General features: G+C 37.3%; 1 protein-coding gene across 1 annotated transcript in view; it reads right to left on the reverse strand.

Annotated features, from left to right (window-relative positions):
• NCAPD3 (non-SMC condensin II complex subunit D3) overlaps positions 1-16,363 on the reverse strand; it is a 61,880-nt gene extending 45,517 nt beyond the window's left edge. The window contains exons 1-8 of the mRNA XM_037505652.2: positions 16,237-16,363; positions 12,226-12,380; positions 8,643-8,805; positions 3,093-3,277; positions 2,297-2,464; positions 2,140-2,201; positions 1,869-1,956; positions 53-186 (exon numbers count right to left, since the gene is read on the reverse strand). Coding sequence (XP_037361549.1) covers positions 53-186; positions 1,869-1,956; positions 2,140-2,201; positions 2,297-2,464; positions 3,093-3,277; positions 8,643-8,805; positions 12,226-12,380; positions 16,237-16,297 — 1,016 coding nt within the window. The 5' untranslated portion in view covers positions 16,298-16,363. The remainder of the gene's footprint in view (positions 1-52; positions 187-1,868; positions 1,957-2,139; positions 2,202-2,296; positions 2,465-3,092; positions 3,278-8,642; positions 8,806-12,225; positions 12,381-16,236) is intronic.
• Positions 16,364-16,478: the final 115 nt, after the last annotated feature.

Genomic DNA, 16,478 nt, shown 5'->3' on the forward strand with positions numbered 1-16,478 from the left:
GACTGAGGGAGAGTGATAAAGAGAGTAAACATCTGAGCAGTGTGTGCTTCACCTGATGAACTGGACTGCCTGGTTTCTCCTATTGATGACGGGTGAAGTAATAGTAAGAGGAGCACGGTGGGATCCTTCGCCTACTTCTAACATTAATATTATATTTAGCATTTGATGGAAAACACCACCAATAACCTAGAAAAGAAAATTCAAGTTAAGGCATGATAGCGAACCCAGGGCCTTCAAGATAGTGATCCAGACCACAGTAAAGCATTTCAAGATGTCTGAAGATAAGACAGATTGACACAGTTTTGGCTAAACACTAGGGGAGCATTTCTTGGACAATTACCAGGTATTCAACTAATGCACAAGATAAATCGTGTGACAATATTACTTAGAGATAATGATAAGAGTATCATCTAGTTTATGTCTCCACCCTCATACCGTAGCCCAGAAATTAGGGCAAATAGAGAATAAACTGTCTCAGAATTGGCAGAGTGCTACTGATAATCCCTTATAAGAAAAGGCAAGTAAGACATCTCACACCTGAATTTTACCTAAGTTTACAAAATACCTTCTAATATATCAGCTCATATAATTTCTCACCCAGTAAATAGAACATTTATTGAAAACCAAGTATGTGGCAAGTATCATATTAAACACATTCATATATATTACTAGATTTTGCTAAATTTAATCTTAAATTGTACAATTCCATGAGATAACCAACGTATTTCCATTTTATACTTATTATTAAGAAGTGTTATTATTATTTCCACTTTTAAATAATAGGAGACTCCCAAGGTGAGTTCTCCAAAGTCAAGTAGTTAAAGGTCTGGTTAAAATCAATGTTGGCTAACATCAAGTCAACACTTTTACAATTAAAAATTCGTTTTCACTACTACACAGTGTACCTAAAATGAAGTTTTCCCATCCATCTTATCTTTATAATGTTAAAAAGAGGGTGGAAATTAAAAGCATTACTGTGAATTCTATGACACCCATATTTCAAGCACATAGAAATAATGATATAGATATGTTATAAAAATATGGAATATTTTCTAAACAGTATTGTTTCGTTTAATCTTGACAAATCTATGAGGAATATACAACTTCCAAACTTTTTTTCCAGATGAGGAAACTCAAGGTTTTATAGATTTATGTAGTCAATAAGTGGTGGAGCCAAAGTTTGAACACAAATGTGCAGAACCCCAAGTACTCCAGACTTTCTTCTTAACCTACCCTTGGAAATTAAGCATATCACAGCTACCAAAAGCCAATGACCTTGGTCTATCAGGTTTTGAAAAATCTTATTTTATTAATGACATCTATGTTTAATAATACCATGAATCCTGAGTTACCCTGACTTCAATGTTTAGGTTAGTGATACTGGTAAGGTCACTTGGGGGGCAAAATCTACATATGAATGCCAATCAGGAATGATAACCAATAAAATTTCTGTAGAATTTATCAATGAAATAATATATTAATCAAAATATTTAAGCACAAATGAAACTGCCAACAGAAACTTAAAAATTCCATGACTGTCCACTCACAATTTGGTAAATATTTCTATAGAAGTACTGCTTTGTTCAGTAGCTTATCTATTCTTCCCACTTAATTCACACTGGAACCATTTATATCTGAAACCTAACAATAATTTGCTGTGTCCACTAAGTACTTGGAATTAAGTTTGGTATTAAAGAGAAGGCCACCAACAGAAACGGTGATATTTTCTATTATATTAATGAAATAAAGTCATGAAAATAACAGTATGTGATAATGGCAGCATACCAACACTTCTAATACTTTTCCACTATGTGATTCCAATGATTTCAATTCAATTAGTAACTACATTAGATCCTTGTCTCCATTACCTTATTTTCTTCCCCATGAATTGGGGAGCACAGCAAATACAATCCATGATAGGCCAGTTCTGGAATGTATTTTGCTTGGTTAAGGTTTCTAAAGAAAGAGGCAAAAAATTTGTTAATCGATATGATTTTCCTTGGAATACCCCCTAACCCTATAAATCACATTTAAGTGAATAATTTCTACCTTGTTGACAGGATAAGCAGATATTTACACTGCCACTGAAGCAAAAGTAATCATACTTCCTTTCTAGCACTGGAAAATTTAATGGCTTACCTGGCTTGCGTAGCATGAAATTCATGAAGAACTGGTTCAAAATTAGTTAATGCAACAAAGACCTGGAAAATAGATATCAAAAAAAGGCCTGATTTTTTCTGTTCATTGTGAGCCATTGCATACGCCCTTTCAAGTTGTCAAAGAAATCGTCACTCACCTCTATACAATTCTGTACACACTGTGGTTTTTCTTTCAGGGAAAACTTGGGCAGAAGCCTTAAAAAATTCTTCAAGAGGTGAAATATGGCATTTCGAATTTGAGAAAGGTCTCGGGCAGAAAAACAAATATTCTCTTCATCTTCTTGTTCTTCCATAATCTCATCCATCTAGATTATGAAGAAATATAAAGATGAATGTGTATTAATGATTAACACTCTGTCCCATGGTTTTCTATTTACTCAAACAAAGTCTAGTAAACTCCATGTTGTTGCTGGGTTGTTGCTGAGGTGCTAGGTCCCTGGCCAGGTGCCTTGACTGCTCCATGACTACAATGGCATATCACTGTACTAGATGACAGCTACATAATTTCCAGCTCTATATTACTCTGTCATTGAGAATACTTGTATTTCTTATAAGTGTTCACATCAATGAACCACTACCATCCTACCTAGTCATACAAGAATTTGGAATTAATGTTGTACTATTCTGCCTTTATGGACCTAGCCCTCAGGATATTTAGCCATCTTCTCTGATGACAATAAGATTATGTAGCAAACATACCAACTAGCATGTTGCCAAGCACACCAAGGAACAGAATGGGGAGGCTGGAAAAAGGCAAGGTAGAAACATACTATCAGTACTATATGAAAACCAAGAGGCAACTTAAAGTCACACTGCAGTTGATACTTCAGGGCCTTTTGGTTACAGTTATGAGTCCTGAAACCACATTTTAAATTCTTAAATCAAAATCATGTGTTGGTACAGATATGCTTTATTATTCCATTTACTTCTTACCTCAATATCCTCTTTCCTGGATAGTTTCCCTCTTTTTCTACTACCTCTTGGATTAGCCTGAGAGTTCTTAGGCTGTTCTTTCTTTCTTTTCCGATTCAAGTTAGATTCCTGAGGCCAGCTCTTCTTTAGAGTCTGAATACATTTGTCAAACATGACAGGGTGGAATACTTGATTTGCTACACTGCCTGGTCATTAAGAACAAAGATTAAGTAGGTTAGATTTGACTGCTTTGAAATAAGTCTGCAACAACCAACGAAAAAGCAAAAACCAAAGCTTGCTTCTCATAAGTTTGAATAAGTGTCCCTTTAGCAAAAAAGTACTATTCAACTTTGGTACTGCGGGAACAAATAGTTTTATACTTGTTCTCCTGCTGTAAACAAACGCTAAAACTGACAAAAAATTTATAAAATAAGCAGTTCAAGAATGGAGCAGCAGGCACATAAAAAATGCAATTCCTAAGAAAAGGAAAACAGGTGAGGTAAACTCTAAAAGTGCCATAGTTTCAAGGCTTAAGGCAATTTCTGGATGAAGCAGAAAAGCAGTAAAGTCAAGCACATCATGGTGGTCTTAATTAAGTCAAGAACATAGAAATCAGAGTCAGGAGACAAAGCAGCTGGAATTTATGGAGCACAGTACTAGGGAAGCAGCAGCTACATTAAAACCTGTCAGCTAGTTCCATTATTTGTGTAGGGCTAAATATAAACAAGGCATGCCTGGTGTAAAACTCCATGCAGGTGGGCCAAGAACAATCTCCAAGGAGCTAAATGATGAACAATTTCCAGAACTCACACAGCGGTGAGACATGTGTGGGTTATGACCAGCCAGAGTGGGGAGACCTTGCTAAACACACAAGCATCAAGAGACCTCAGAAACAAATACCCATGATATAGGGCTGAAGCAGCTCTAGAGAAATGGCTACTCTACAACTGCCCTCAACAAAACTTTAAAAACAAGCATCAAGAGATCATCTCAACTGACCAAGAGTGGCTGATCAAAACCTACCTGGAACACTATTTAAAGGAAAACAACAAAATCAAGACATTTAACAAACTAACATTTAAAATGTCCAGTACCCAATAAAAAAGTACCGGGCATGCTGAGAAGCAGGAAAACATGCTTCACATAAAGCAGAAAAATCAGTCAACAGTACCAGTCCAAGAAACAACAGAGATAATGGAACCAGCAGATAAGAACCTTAAAGCAAGTATTACAAATACAATAATTTCACACTGAACTGCTGTGAACAAAGAGAGAAATGAAAACAATTTTTTAAAATCAAGTGGAACTTCTTGACCTGAACAAGAAATATTCATTGGATGAATTAATCTACTCCGAAGTACATCAGACATTACGATGCAAAGATAAATGAACTTGAAGAAACAGTAGAAGCACAGAAAGAAACAAATAAAAAAAATACTCAGCAATCTGTGGGAGAGTATCAAGCAGTCTAACGTGAGCAACTAGAGTCCCAGAAAAAGAGGGAGGAAAGAAAATATTTGAATAATGACAAAAATTTCCAAATTCTTTGAAAACTAAATCCAGGCTCCAAAAGTTCAATGAACAACATAAAGGAAACCACACCAAAACACTGATAATCTAATTGCTGAAACAAAGTAACAGAGCAGATCTTTAAAGCAGCCCATGCCCACTCAAAACCACACCTAGAAACAATGACCAGAACCTCCGACTTCTTGTTAGAAATTATGTAAATCGGGAGACAATCAAACACCTTAAAAACACTGAAAAAAAAAAAAAAAATCTGCCAAACTAGAATTCTACATTCAGCAAAAACATTCTTGTAGCTGTAATAAAGACATGTTCTGCTACTAAAATCCAAAAGGGCTGTCGATGGTCAGCAAGAACTGCACAACAAAAGTTAAAGAAAGTTCTTCAGCAGAAGGAAAATTATAGGAGATGATATCTTTCAAGTATAAAAGATTTGTTTCTAAAAAATTCTTTAAGCCCGCTCCGGTGGCACAACAGGTTGAACGCAGCGCTGTAAAGCTGTCTGCCACTGCAACGCAAGTTAGATTCCTGGCTGGCCTGGGAGATACCCACATGGCATGGCAGACCTCTCCTGTCTCAGCAGTGTTTTCAGTCAGTCTGTCTGTTCTGTTCCCCGTTCTGTCTCTGGTGAATCCTCTCACCCTCCTGTACATCTGGTCTGTATCCCAGCTCTTGTATAAATAAAATAAATCTTTAAAAAAAACCCAACACAATAGTAGCAACAATAAAAACAAAATTTGAATTACAAAAAAATTCTTTAAAAGATAATTAAAGGAAAACATTAATATGAATTTTGGGGTTTACACCGGAAATAAAATGTAACTACAATAGAACAAAAAAGAGGAGGAAATACAATTTAAGATTTTTACATTATCTACAAATTGGCAGATTATCTGAAAATTGACAATTAAAAGTATTTACTCTACACCCAAAGCTAGTACTTAAAAAGCAAACACATAAATAAATACAAAGCCAAGAGGAGATAACATGGGATACTTAAAAAAAAAAAAAAAAATTCTCTCCCCCAAAAAAGGCAAGAAGAGGGAAAAATGGAAAAAGCAAATGGAAAGAATATACCAAGATGGCAGAAACCTAACTATATTGATGATTATGTTAAATGTGGTTTAACATAATTCCAATAAAAAGGCAAGGGCTGTCAAAGTGGATGAAAAGCATGACCTAATGACAAGGAGTCTAACACACTCTTTAACATAAATAAACACACAAATAGGTTATAAACAAACCTTGGGAAAAGAAAGTACTAAACAAAGCAGTCTTTCAAAATACCTTAAAATTTAAAGTCTGACAGGAAAAACAGATAAATGTACAATTATATTTAGAGATTAATACTCCCCTATCAGTGATTGATAGAACAAATAAACAAAACACGAGGCAAGCTATAAAAGACTTCAACAACCTCAGCAAGGAACTAGGCTTGATTACCTACAAAATACTATGTAAACCAAAATACACATTTAAATCAAGTGCAAATCAAAGGTTCACCAAATCAGACCCTGTGCTGGGCCAATTAAAAAAAAAAAAAATACCCAAAGAAAAAGCCAAACTTAGAAAACAAAACTCAAAACTCAATAATCTAGAAGTACTGTAACCACACAAAGTGCTCTGATCTATTACAATGACGTTTCAGGAATGTCATTAAGTATTTGGAAATTAAACAGACCACTAAATAACACAGTGGTAAAAGAAGAAATCATAAGAAAAAGGAGAAAGCTGTTTTGGCCTGAATGATAATGAAAACAAATGATCAAAATTTTTGAGAAAGCAGTACACAGAGCAAAACTTATAACATTACATATAAAGTGGGTTCTTTGAAGTGATCAATAAAATTAATAAACCTCTATCTAGATTGCTAAAAAAAAAAAGGGGAGAAATATAAATTACTAACTAGATTCTACAAACAAAAAACTTCAAAGAAAATTCCAGGCCCAGATGATAAATCCCACCAAGTTTAAAGAAAGAAAACCAATTCTTCACAAGGGTCTTAAAATATAGAAGTGAAAACATTACCCAACTTATTTATCCCCTATAAATATAAAAGCATACCCCTATAAATATAAGACACAAAAATCTACAACAGAGATTTTTATGAAACTAGCAACATAGAAGGGCCATACAATATGACAGAAAGCCATGCAAAACTGGTTACCAATGTAACATATATTATTAGAATATACCACACAATCAAAGACAAAATCCAACACTCTCCATAAGAAAACACTGGACAAATAAGGAATAATAATGTGATAAAGGCCATCCTCAAAATACCCCTAGTGATCAGTATGCTTAAGAGCAAAAGACTGAATGCCACAGTTCCTCCTGAGATCAGGAACAAGACAAGGTTCTCAAACCCCAACTTCTAGTTAACATTGTATTGGAGGTCCTAACTAGTCAAGTAGGCAAGAAAAATAAATAAAAGGCATCCAGATTAGAACGAAAAAAGTAAAACTGTTATTCAACTATTCATCGTTAACATTATCTTATAAATAGTGAATGCTACTAGAACCAATAAATGAGTTCAGAAGGTTGCAGAGGACAAGGTCAATAAATAAGAAAAAACCAATTACTTCTACATGCTACCAGAAAAAAATCTGAAAATGAGTAAGAAAACAATTTCACTAAAAAAAGAGTATTTATGAATACATTCAATTAAGGAAGTGCAAGAGGTATATACTAATAACTGCAAAAGATCACTGAAACAAATTAAGGACCTAAATAAATGAAAAGACACCCTGTTTTCACAGATGGGAAAATTTTATATTGTTAAGATGGCCACACTCCCCAGACTGATCGATAGATTCGATACAATCCAGATCAAAATCTCAGCAGTCTTTTTCTTTTTCTTTTTCTTTTGGTGCAGAAATCGACATGCAAATCCTAAAATATGCATGAAAATGCAAGGGACCCAGAATAACCAAAACAATCTTGGAAAAAAGCATACTGTGACTGGATTTTAAGTATCAATAGCAACCTAACCAGAAGCCCAGAAACATTTAAAAACAGAAGGTAACTGGCAAGGATATTACTTGCTGGAAATCTGCAAGTGGCTATATAATTAGTAACACCCACCTCTTTTTCACTCTGGCATGAATCTCAACGTTAATCAGAAGGAACTTTTGCTAACAAGGAAAGAATAAAACTGGGTTTCTAGAACTACCACTTTAAAATGTCTGGTTAGCTCAGTGGGTAGCACAAGACTCTTAATACTACCACTTTCCTGTGAGAGTCCGGTTATAACTGAGACACTGCTTAGCTAAGTACTTTTAAATGTCATTATGGCAGCAATAGCAATAGTACAAACCAATGTTCAAGGCTTTATAGATCTCTTTACCAATTCCCAAACTATGTGGAATAAATCCTTCAAATTTATTACAAACGCATTTATATAAACAATGACAAGCAGCCAAGCTGACTAATCCTGTGATTTTCTTTTCCATATGAACTCAGGGTGCTCCAGCTGTTACTGTCATCTGGGTTTGGGGAAGGGACTTGCCTTGGGTTTGGGAAGGGACTCCTGCGTTCCTTACAGGAGGCAGAGTCATGTAAGTGTTCCGATAAGAAAGGAAGTGGAGCAATGCTCACCAGCAGACTCCTTCCACTGTCAAGTATTACTAGCTATTTTCATGCTTTCTTGAACGACTAGATTGGTTTTAAACCATTCTTCCACATCGACATAGGAGATATGACACAATGACTCCCTACAGCAGATTTTCCCAATCTGGACAGAGAGTGAGAAAAGAGGGCAATCTTAGAATTTTATACTAGAGGGGTGGATAAAATTAGAGCTCTCATAGCTTGGAAACATTCCTCCTCCAGGCTCACCCCTTAAGTCATCTGAATAATGACTATGAGAAAACAAAACATTTAAAGGAAAGAGAAAGACATTTCGCAAACATATGGTATGCCATGTACTTCATACACTTACTGCCCCATTTTATAAGTGAGGAAACTAAGTGCAAGAGCTCAAACCAACATAGGAAAATTAAAAATCACAAAGATTTGTCCTGTCATGTAAAATATACATACCTGGTACTTCTAGTAGCAGAAAATAAAGCCCAGCAGCATGAAGGCCATATTCTCGATACTGCATGCTGACATTTTTCTTATGGACTATTTGTACAAAGTGGTAGAACAGTGCCACCAGTGCATTGTGAGAAATATTGTTCTCAATGAAGAAGGCCCAAATGCTCTGGAGGGAGGGGGTAAATGACAAAAGTCAGTAAATAAGAAAAATGGAAAAATCTCCTGTCACTTGATTTTTACAAGTATTTAGTGTCTTATTAAAAAAAGGACTACACCACTCTGGATCTTAATTATAAATGTTTGCCACCTTCTAAGGGACAGAAATAAAAAAATTAAAATTCCAAAGGTAAATAAGTATTAAGAACTTTAAATAATTAAACTTTCAAAAAAAATGTTGGTAAGTTTGAAACAGGTATTTCTGAAATTATTACAGCTAAAAATTACACTAAAGACATTTGGGACAGGCTATATAGTGAGAACTCAGACAACGTACACCTCCATCTATATCAATGCACCCAAATCCATTTATCATTGTAATTACTAACTGAGGAAATGAGAGCAATTTTATTTACACCTAAATGTTCTCTGTGCAATGGGAACAGAAAAGGAAATACCTGAATGTTTCTCCCTCAGTAGATTTTACAAGTAGCCTAGGTGATAAGGAAATAAACCCTAGAAATATAAACCACAAATTTATTAATTTTATCATTCCATGTTTTTGCTTATTAAACACATGAATAAATTCTTTCTATAAACCAAACAGTGGGGCAAGTAAATAAGGTTTATCCTGGAGTACCTCAAAAAAATAGGCCCACACAAGTATAAGAAATCAAACTTTCCTGCATACCAGGAAATGGTGAATAATGCTTTGGCTTAGCCACGCTGCTTAGCATATGCCACCTTACAGAAGAGAGCATTTAAAACTTCTCAGCACTCGTGTGGAGATTTCTGGACCTACTAAACATAGAGCTTCCATATGATCCAGCAATTCCACTCCTAGGTATTTACCCAAAGGACACAGAAACATCAATTCCAAACACCTGCACCCCTATGTTTATAGCAGCACTGTTTACAATAGCTAAGCTTTGGAAACAACCCAAATGCCCAAAAATAGATGACTGGATCAAGAAGATGTGGTACATATATACCATGGAATATTACTCAGCATTCAAAAAAGATAAACACATGCAATTTGCAGCAACATGGATGGCGCTGGAAGGGATCATGCTCAGCGAAATAAGCCAAAAAGAAAAAGAAAAATACCGGATGGTCTCACTCATAGCAGGAATCTAGAAAACTTAAATAAGGGACCAGGAAAATGAATAACTATAAGAAAGTGAAAATCAAAATCAACAAAAAAACTATGAACCAGAGACACTTTTAGGGGGGCGGGGGCGGGAGGGGAGGGATTGGGGTCAGAATGGGGGGGGCTGCAATTGTATGGGGAATATAAAAATAAAATTTATTATTTTAAAAAAAAATAAATTAAAAAAAAAAAAAAAAAACTTCTCAGCACTCTCCTCTTATTTACCAGGGAATTTCTGGAAAAAAATAATCTACTACCTTGTTATCAATTGCATGCTCATTCCTCAACACCACTTTGCAGTTCTGCTCCACTCACTTCAACAAGGACTGTGGAGGTTACAAGGGACCATAAAGACCTCTCTGCCTACCCATCACCTCTACAGCATTTGCTAATGAGGTCACTTCTAGTCTTCACATAAGCACCGCCCACACTTCTGCTGTTTCTCCTCAGGTTTCCCTCCCCACCTCTCTCAGTTTCTGCCTTGTGCCTTCATTCCCTCACTAATCTCACACGTCACTGCACTTCACCTACTGCCTTGATTCCAGGGTCTCCATTCTATTTTGTTGACCCTAACTTCTCTTTTGTTCTTCTTATTCACGTTTGCAACAACCGATTATATCTCCTTGAGGATTTCCTAACAGAATTTCACTTTCAAAAGCCTAAAACCAAACTCATAATTTTTCCATTTGACTTTGCTCTTTCTCCCTTAATTCCTTACCTTAGCCAACAATATCCTCCATCTCCTAGCTTTGAAATTTTGTGATGTTTGACAAATTCCCTTCTCTAGTCCCCTATACCCAGCCAATGTAGCACTTCCCACCATATCTTGCAGCCTTGGTAATGGCTAAGTTCACACACAAATCATTACTAATTCTACTTCAACAAATATCCTTCCTTTGTAACTTTTTCCCAATACCCATGACCAGAACTCCAGACTACACCATAACAGATCTATTTGGGACATGCTATTACTCACAGATCTATTCCTATTACTTAGTCTAATGCTCCTAGAACCCTTTCTGCACAGGGTGGTTGTGAGGATCAATGACTTACTATATGTATGATGCCTAGAGCTGAGCCTTATACACAGTAAACACTCCAAGTTTGAGCCCCATAGTTGGAGAATCCTATTTAAGCTGTGCATGGTCTATGCTCAGTCTAATTTGCAGTCCTGTGTTCCACCAGGCATTCTTAAAATTCTGTATACTATTGCACTTCTCACAATTCACTCAGCATTTCTGCATGTTCCCATTGTGTTGTTCCTTCCCTAGGACTGCCTTATAATTCTAATTTCTGCCAGTCAACATTCTATCCATTTGTGAAGACTTGCCTCCAACTACTATCTTTCTGGAACCTTCCCAATTCAACCATGCTTCCTTTTCCACTACCCTATTAGACGGCTTCTATATCTCTCTTAGAGCAATAGCAAACACTGCAGTTCACCAAATATTTCAAGTTCCCCCCTAGATCATGGTGGCCCTACATTTGGATATGGTCTGGGGATTGCTTTGGCCAGTGAAATGCTGAAATTGGGGTGGGGGCCCTCTGACAGCCAGAGCTTACTTTTCTACTTTTCCTCATTGGAAGGATCCTTGATGTAGGAAAGGTTCTATATGTAAACCATCACTTTATCTTCTAAGGTGCTTAGTGCAGTACTTAGCACTATGTTTTATGAATGTTTAATGAGATGATTTAATTTCTGAAGTTATATGAAACCTGTAACTGAAATTATTTTGTTAAATTTTTTGAGATGTTAATATCTAAAGAGTTTTTGTTTATTCCCAATCCTAGTTTTTATAAAGTAGTAAATGACTGATAAGCACCCTAGGTAGATTAATATTTAAAGTAACTTTTTGTTTCATTCATAATTCAATTCATCATATTTTTAGTATAATATCAGATTATTTTAAAGTTAAGGTAGCCTGAATTGTTTATGCATGTTCCTTGTCTTCTTTTCATATTTGACTTATCTGGTTTCCTTATTTTGACCCTTTTATTTTTAATTTGTTGTAAAAAGTGGTCCGGGCTGGTAAAGCCACCATCCCCCGCCCATAGATTTCTACCTTCAGCCTTTTGAAGGAAAGCTATGAGGCTATTCCAACGAATGAATCACATTCTCTATGCTACTCTAATCATTCTCCTTATGAAGTGAATACTAAAAAGGCTATCTCTAGGATCTAATGATTTTCATTTTCTACTTCTGATTTTCATTTTCTACTTCTAATGATTTTCATTTTCTACCTGAAGATGGCAAGCTTCATTTAAAATTTTTTTTTTTACCTCTGTGGTTCCATGTTCTTCAGTAGCATAGGGGAAAAGACTTTCATAGAGTTTTGTGAATGCATCCAATCCAGTTTCTATGATATCTGCTTCGATGTTGGGGTCCAAAGGTTCAGTCTCTGTGAAATCCAGTTCCCACACTGTGTCCACCCATTCTAGTGGGGAAATGAAATTAAATCAGTAAATGTTCTCAACAAATAATAAACCAGTGGTCTCCAGACTGTAGGTGCATTCAGGAAAACTTAATACCACATTTAGCTATACAGTACAGATGTGACATAATTAAAGGAAAGCAGAAAAGGTAAAGAACATCTTTTTTTAAAACAATACATGCCAACTGTTATTATGTTGGTCATTCTAAAAATATAAAAACACATTTTAGATATAACAGTTTTGGGGAATGACACTTCAAAACACTCAATGATTAGCTTTCTCATACATTCTTTAGAGAAGTAAAGCGGTTCATCAAAGATTGCCTCATATGTCCCTTTGTGAAAATTATTTAATAAATGTAAATAAAGCACCTAGCACTTTACTGAGTCACTGAATGTGTTAAAAAAAAAAAAAAAAAGGACACAATTTCCCCAAGAAGTTTGAAGTAGACAAGACAGATTCACGGTAAAAGAAATACATGAAAAAAGAAATAATCTAAAGAATGCATGTTAAGAGAATGTGACTTTAATGCAGCATCTTCACTGGATTCTTTGCCAATCTCTCAACTCCCAAAAACCCGCTAATATGTTCCAAACAAACTAATTTTTTTCATTGTTTTTGTTGGTATTCCTTAAAACCTAACATTAGGAGTGGATGCAAAATGTGGCCATCTCAGACATACTAATAGGGTGCTACTTCAAATTAACTGTCTTGAACTATTTGTTCACTACTGATTTGTAAAAGTTGGGCAGGATATGAATAACGAAAACCCAGAGATAGCAGGCCTCAATCTTTCATAGTTCTAAGCATTTTACTTGAAAAACTTTGCAGTGGGGCCTCCCCTGGTGGTGCAGGCCATTGAATGTAGTGCTGTGAAGCTGTCCGCAGCCTCCGCAGCTCTGGTTCGATCCTGGCCAGCTGGTGAGGGTCCCACATGGCACAGCAGACCTCTCTTGTCACGTCCGCTGCTCCCCTCAGCAGTGTATTTCCTCAGTCTGTCTGTTCTGTTCCCCGCTCTGTCTCTGGTGAATCCTCTCACCCTCCCACAAATCTGGCCTGTACCCCAGTTCTTGTATAAATAAATTAATTTAAAAAAAAGAAAAGCTTTGCAGTGACTAGATCTAGTCCCCCAAGACAATTTGTCCATCATCATTTGTCACTTAACTTGACCCTGAAAGAGGGCATTTTACTCTGCACCTTAAGTAGCTTTCCATAGTATTTGTTCCATAGGTTTAAAATATGCTGCCTTAAATAAAATATGAAAAATACAATTGTGCCTATTTTCAATATCCATTACAGATTGTAGCCAAGGCATCTCTCTCCATACTTTGGCTTTTCTTACAATAGTTACCCTACTGTTAGTAGGGTTGGTGGAAGGATGAGTCTTCTTCTAAACATGGGTCTTTAGCACAGAAAGAAAGACAAGTGGATCCATACAGAGAGAATGTCACAACAAAGCACAAAGGGGAAGAAACTACAACCTGTTCAGAAAAGAACAAAGTAGGTATAGCACTGAGTTTGATTTTGATGGGCAAGTTACTTTTATTTATGCAGCAGTTACCATGTGCCAGGTACTAAGTTAATCTTAACAAAAGCCCCAAGAAGTAGATATAATTCCCATTTGACAAATAAGGAAACTAAGGCTTAGTAAAGTTAAGCAACTTGCCCACTGAGACAGTAGAGCCAATAGCCCATTTCTTGTATCAGACTCTAAAGCATATGCTGTTGGGAAAAACTGCAGTGAATGTTGAGATTCTCTGTTGGCAGAGATTGTGCCACATATTTAGGAAACAAAGGGGAAACAATAAAGGTTTAAACACTTGACAGGTCACTTGATTAGGAAACAAAGGAGAAACATTAAAGGTCTAAACATTTGACTCATAGTTACATTTGTTTTCAAAAGTGATCCTGGTAGAGGTGTGGGGGGGTGGCCTGGAAGCATTAGCATCACTAAGCAGCCAGCGTGAAACTTTGTGTAATATTACTTTGTATTAAACATAATGAAAATTATAAATGTGAAATGTTTCACATCTCCTAAGTGAGAAAAAAAAATTAATTAAAAAAAAAAGAAAAAAAGCATCCAGGATACTCCTGCAATTGTGTAGGTTGGCTATAATGAGGGGCTGCACCTAGACAGTAGCATCAGAAAAACGGAGCAGGGTGTGTATGAGGAGAGACAAGGGGAAGTTGTGAGCATGAAAGAAAGAGGAAAGTCTCACTCACAACTCAGGTTCGTGGATTGGCTGGTGACTCTGTGAACTCTGGTGATGTTTGGGGTGCCTATGTGACACCCAGTTGAGCCAATCATTGTGAGGGTCAAAACTAAGTCTGGCTGAAAATAGATGTGCTACTTAAAGCCACAAGAATAGAAATATTTAAGAGGACACAGAGATGGCCGACACATGAAAAGATGCTCATCATCACTTATCATTAGGGAAATGCAAATCAAAACCACAAGATATCTCACAGCCATATAGTTAGAACGGCTATGAAAAACTAACAGGTATTGTGAGGCTGTGGAGAAAAGGGAACCCTGTGCACTGTTGGTGAGAATGTAAATTGGTACAGGCACCATGGAAAACAATATGGACAGTTTTCAAAAAAATTAAGAATTGAAATACCATCTAGGTCAGCAATTTCCACTTTGGATATTTATCCAAAGAATATGTAAACAATAATTCAAAAACATATGTACCCCTATGTTCACTGTAGCATTAGTCATAATAGCCAAGATATGGTAACAACCTGGAATATATCCACAATGGATATATATATGCAACAACAGAGACAGACCCTGAGGGGATAAAGCTAAGTGACAGCCATAAAGATAAAGACAAATATCAGATGATTTTACGCCTATGTAGAAGATAAAGAACAAAACAAAAACTTTCAATTCTGACTGAATGGTGATTACCAGAGAAGGTACATGAGAGGTAAGACCAATAAAGGGGGTCAACTGAACAGCAGAGGATGGAAACTAGACTTTTGGTGATCATAATGTATACACCGAAGTCAAAATATAAAGCTGTACACCTGCAAGTTAAAAAATAAACAAACCAAAACCCTTAGCTAAGGAGAACAAAACGGTGGTGGCCAGAGGGGAAGGGGGCGAAGGGGGTGAATATACATGATGCTGCAGCCTGTTTAAAAAAAAAAGGGCCCCCCAACTGGAGGTGCTAATGCAAGCCCACCAAGACAATACCTAATCTGATTGCAACTTCCCCCAGTGAGTATGGAATTTTCTGGTCAGTACCAATGAATTAACTTTCCCCATTCTGCCGATAATCTGCCGGAAGACCTTTATCTATTCCCCATTCCATTTCCACAGATATGTTACCTCGGCCTGAAAATTCACCTGCCCTCTTTCTGCCTATAGAAATTTTTCATTTGGTACACCTTTCCAGACTTCTCGTTTACCTGCTGCATGGGATGCTATCTGACTCGTGAGTGGCTCAACAAGGCCCATCAGACCTTTAAAATGCACGCGTTTACTATTTAACACACCTGAAACCTACATCATGCTATAAACTAACGCTATTCCGAGGGAATTAAAAAGAAAAACCCGCAAAAACAGCTCAGGTTGTCCATGAGGATTTGCAGAAGGGCAAGGCCGAGAAAACAGAGGAACTAAAGCCTTCTGCAACATAAGTTCTTTTCAAAACGCCCCTTTACGGCGTGGAGCCCCCCTCGGAACCTGTCTCCCCGTATCCTGAAGCGCAGGTACCCGAAGACCCCAGATCTAATTGAGAGCCGAGCGCCCTCCCCCTCCCCCCTCCCTCCCAGGCCGGAGCTGGGAGCACAGCAGGCGCAAAGCACCACAGCCCGGCCTCCCCGAGACTCGAGACCTCGTCTCCTCACCTGGGCTGAGATCCAGCGGGCACCAGGGCTGCAGGCCACTCTCCAGGCCCTGCAGCGCCATTACCGCCCAGGAACCGGCTCGCCTCGGCTGTGGTCAACTTTGAAAGCTCGCTCCCGCGCGCGCCCCGAGACGTTCCTGCGGACCAATCACAGCGCGTGGAACGCCCCGGCGCCCAATCATCCCAGCAGCCAATCGGCAGGGGCGCCTGCCGCATGCGCAGAGGGTGGGGCGGGCGGAGGAC

This window comes from Talpa occidentalis, unplaced genomic scaffold, assembly GCF_014898055.3.
Source record: "Talpa occidentalis isolate TD23 unplaced genomic scaffold, MPIMG_talOcc4v2.1 talOcc4.12, whole genome shotgun sequence".
In the NCBI taxonomy this organism is placed as follows: domain Eukaryota; kingdom Metazoa; phylum Chordata; class Mammalia; order Eulipotyphla; family Talpidae; genus Talpa; species Talpa occidentalis.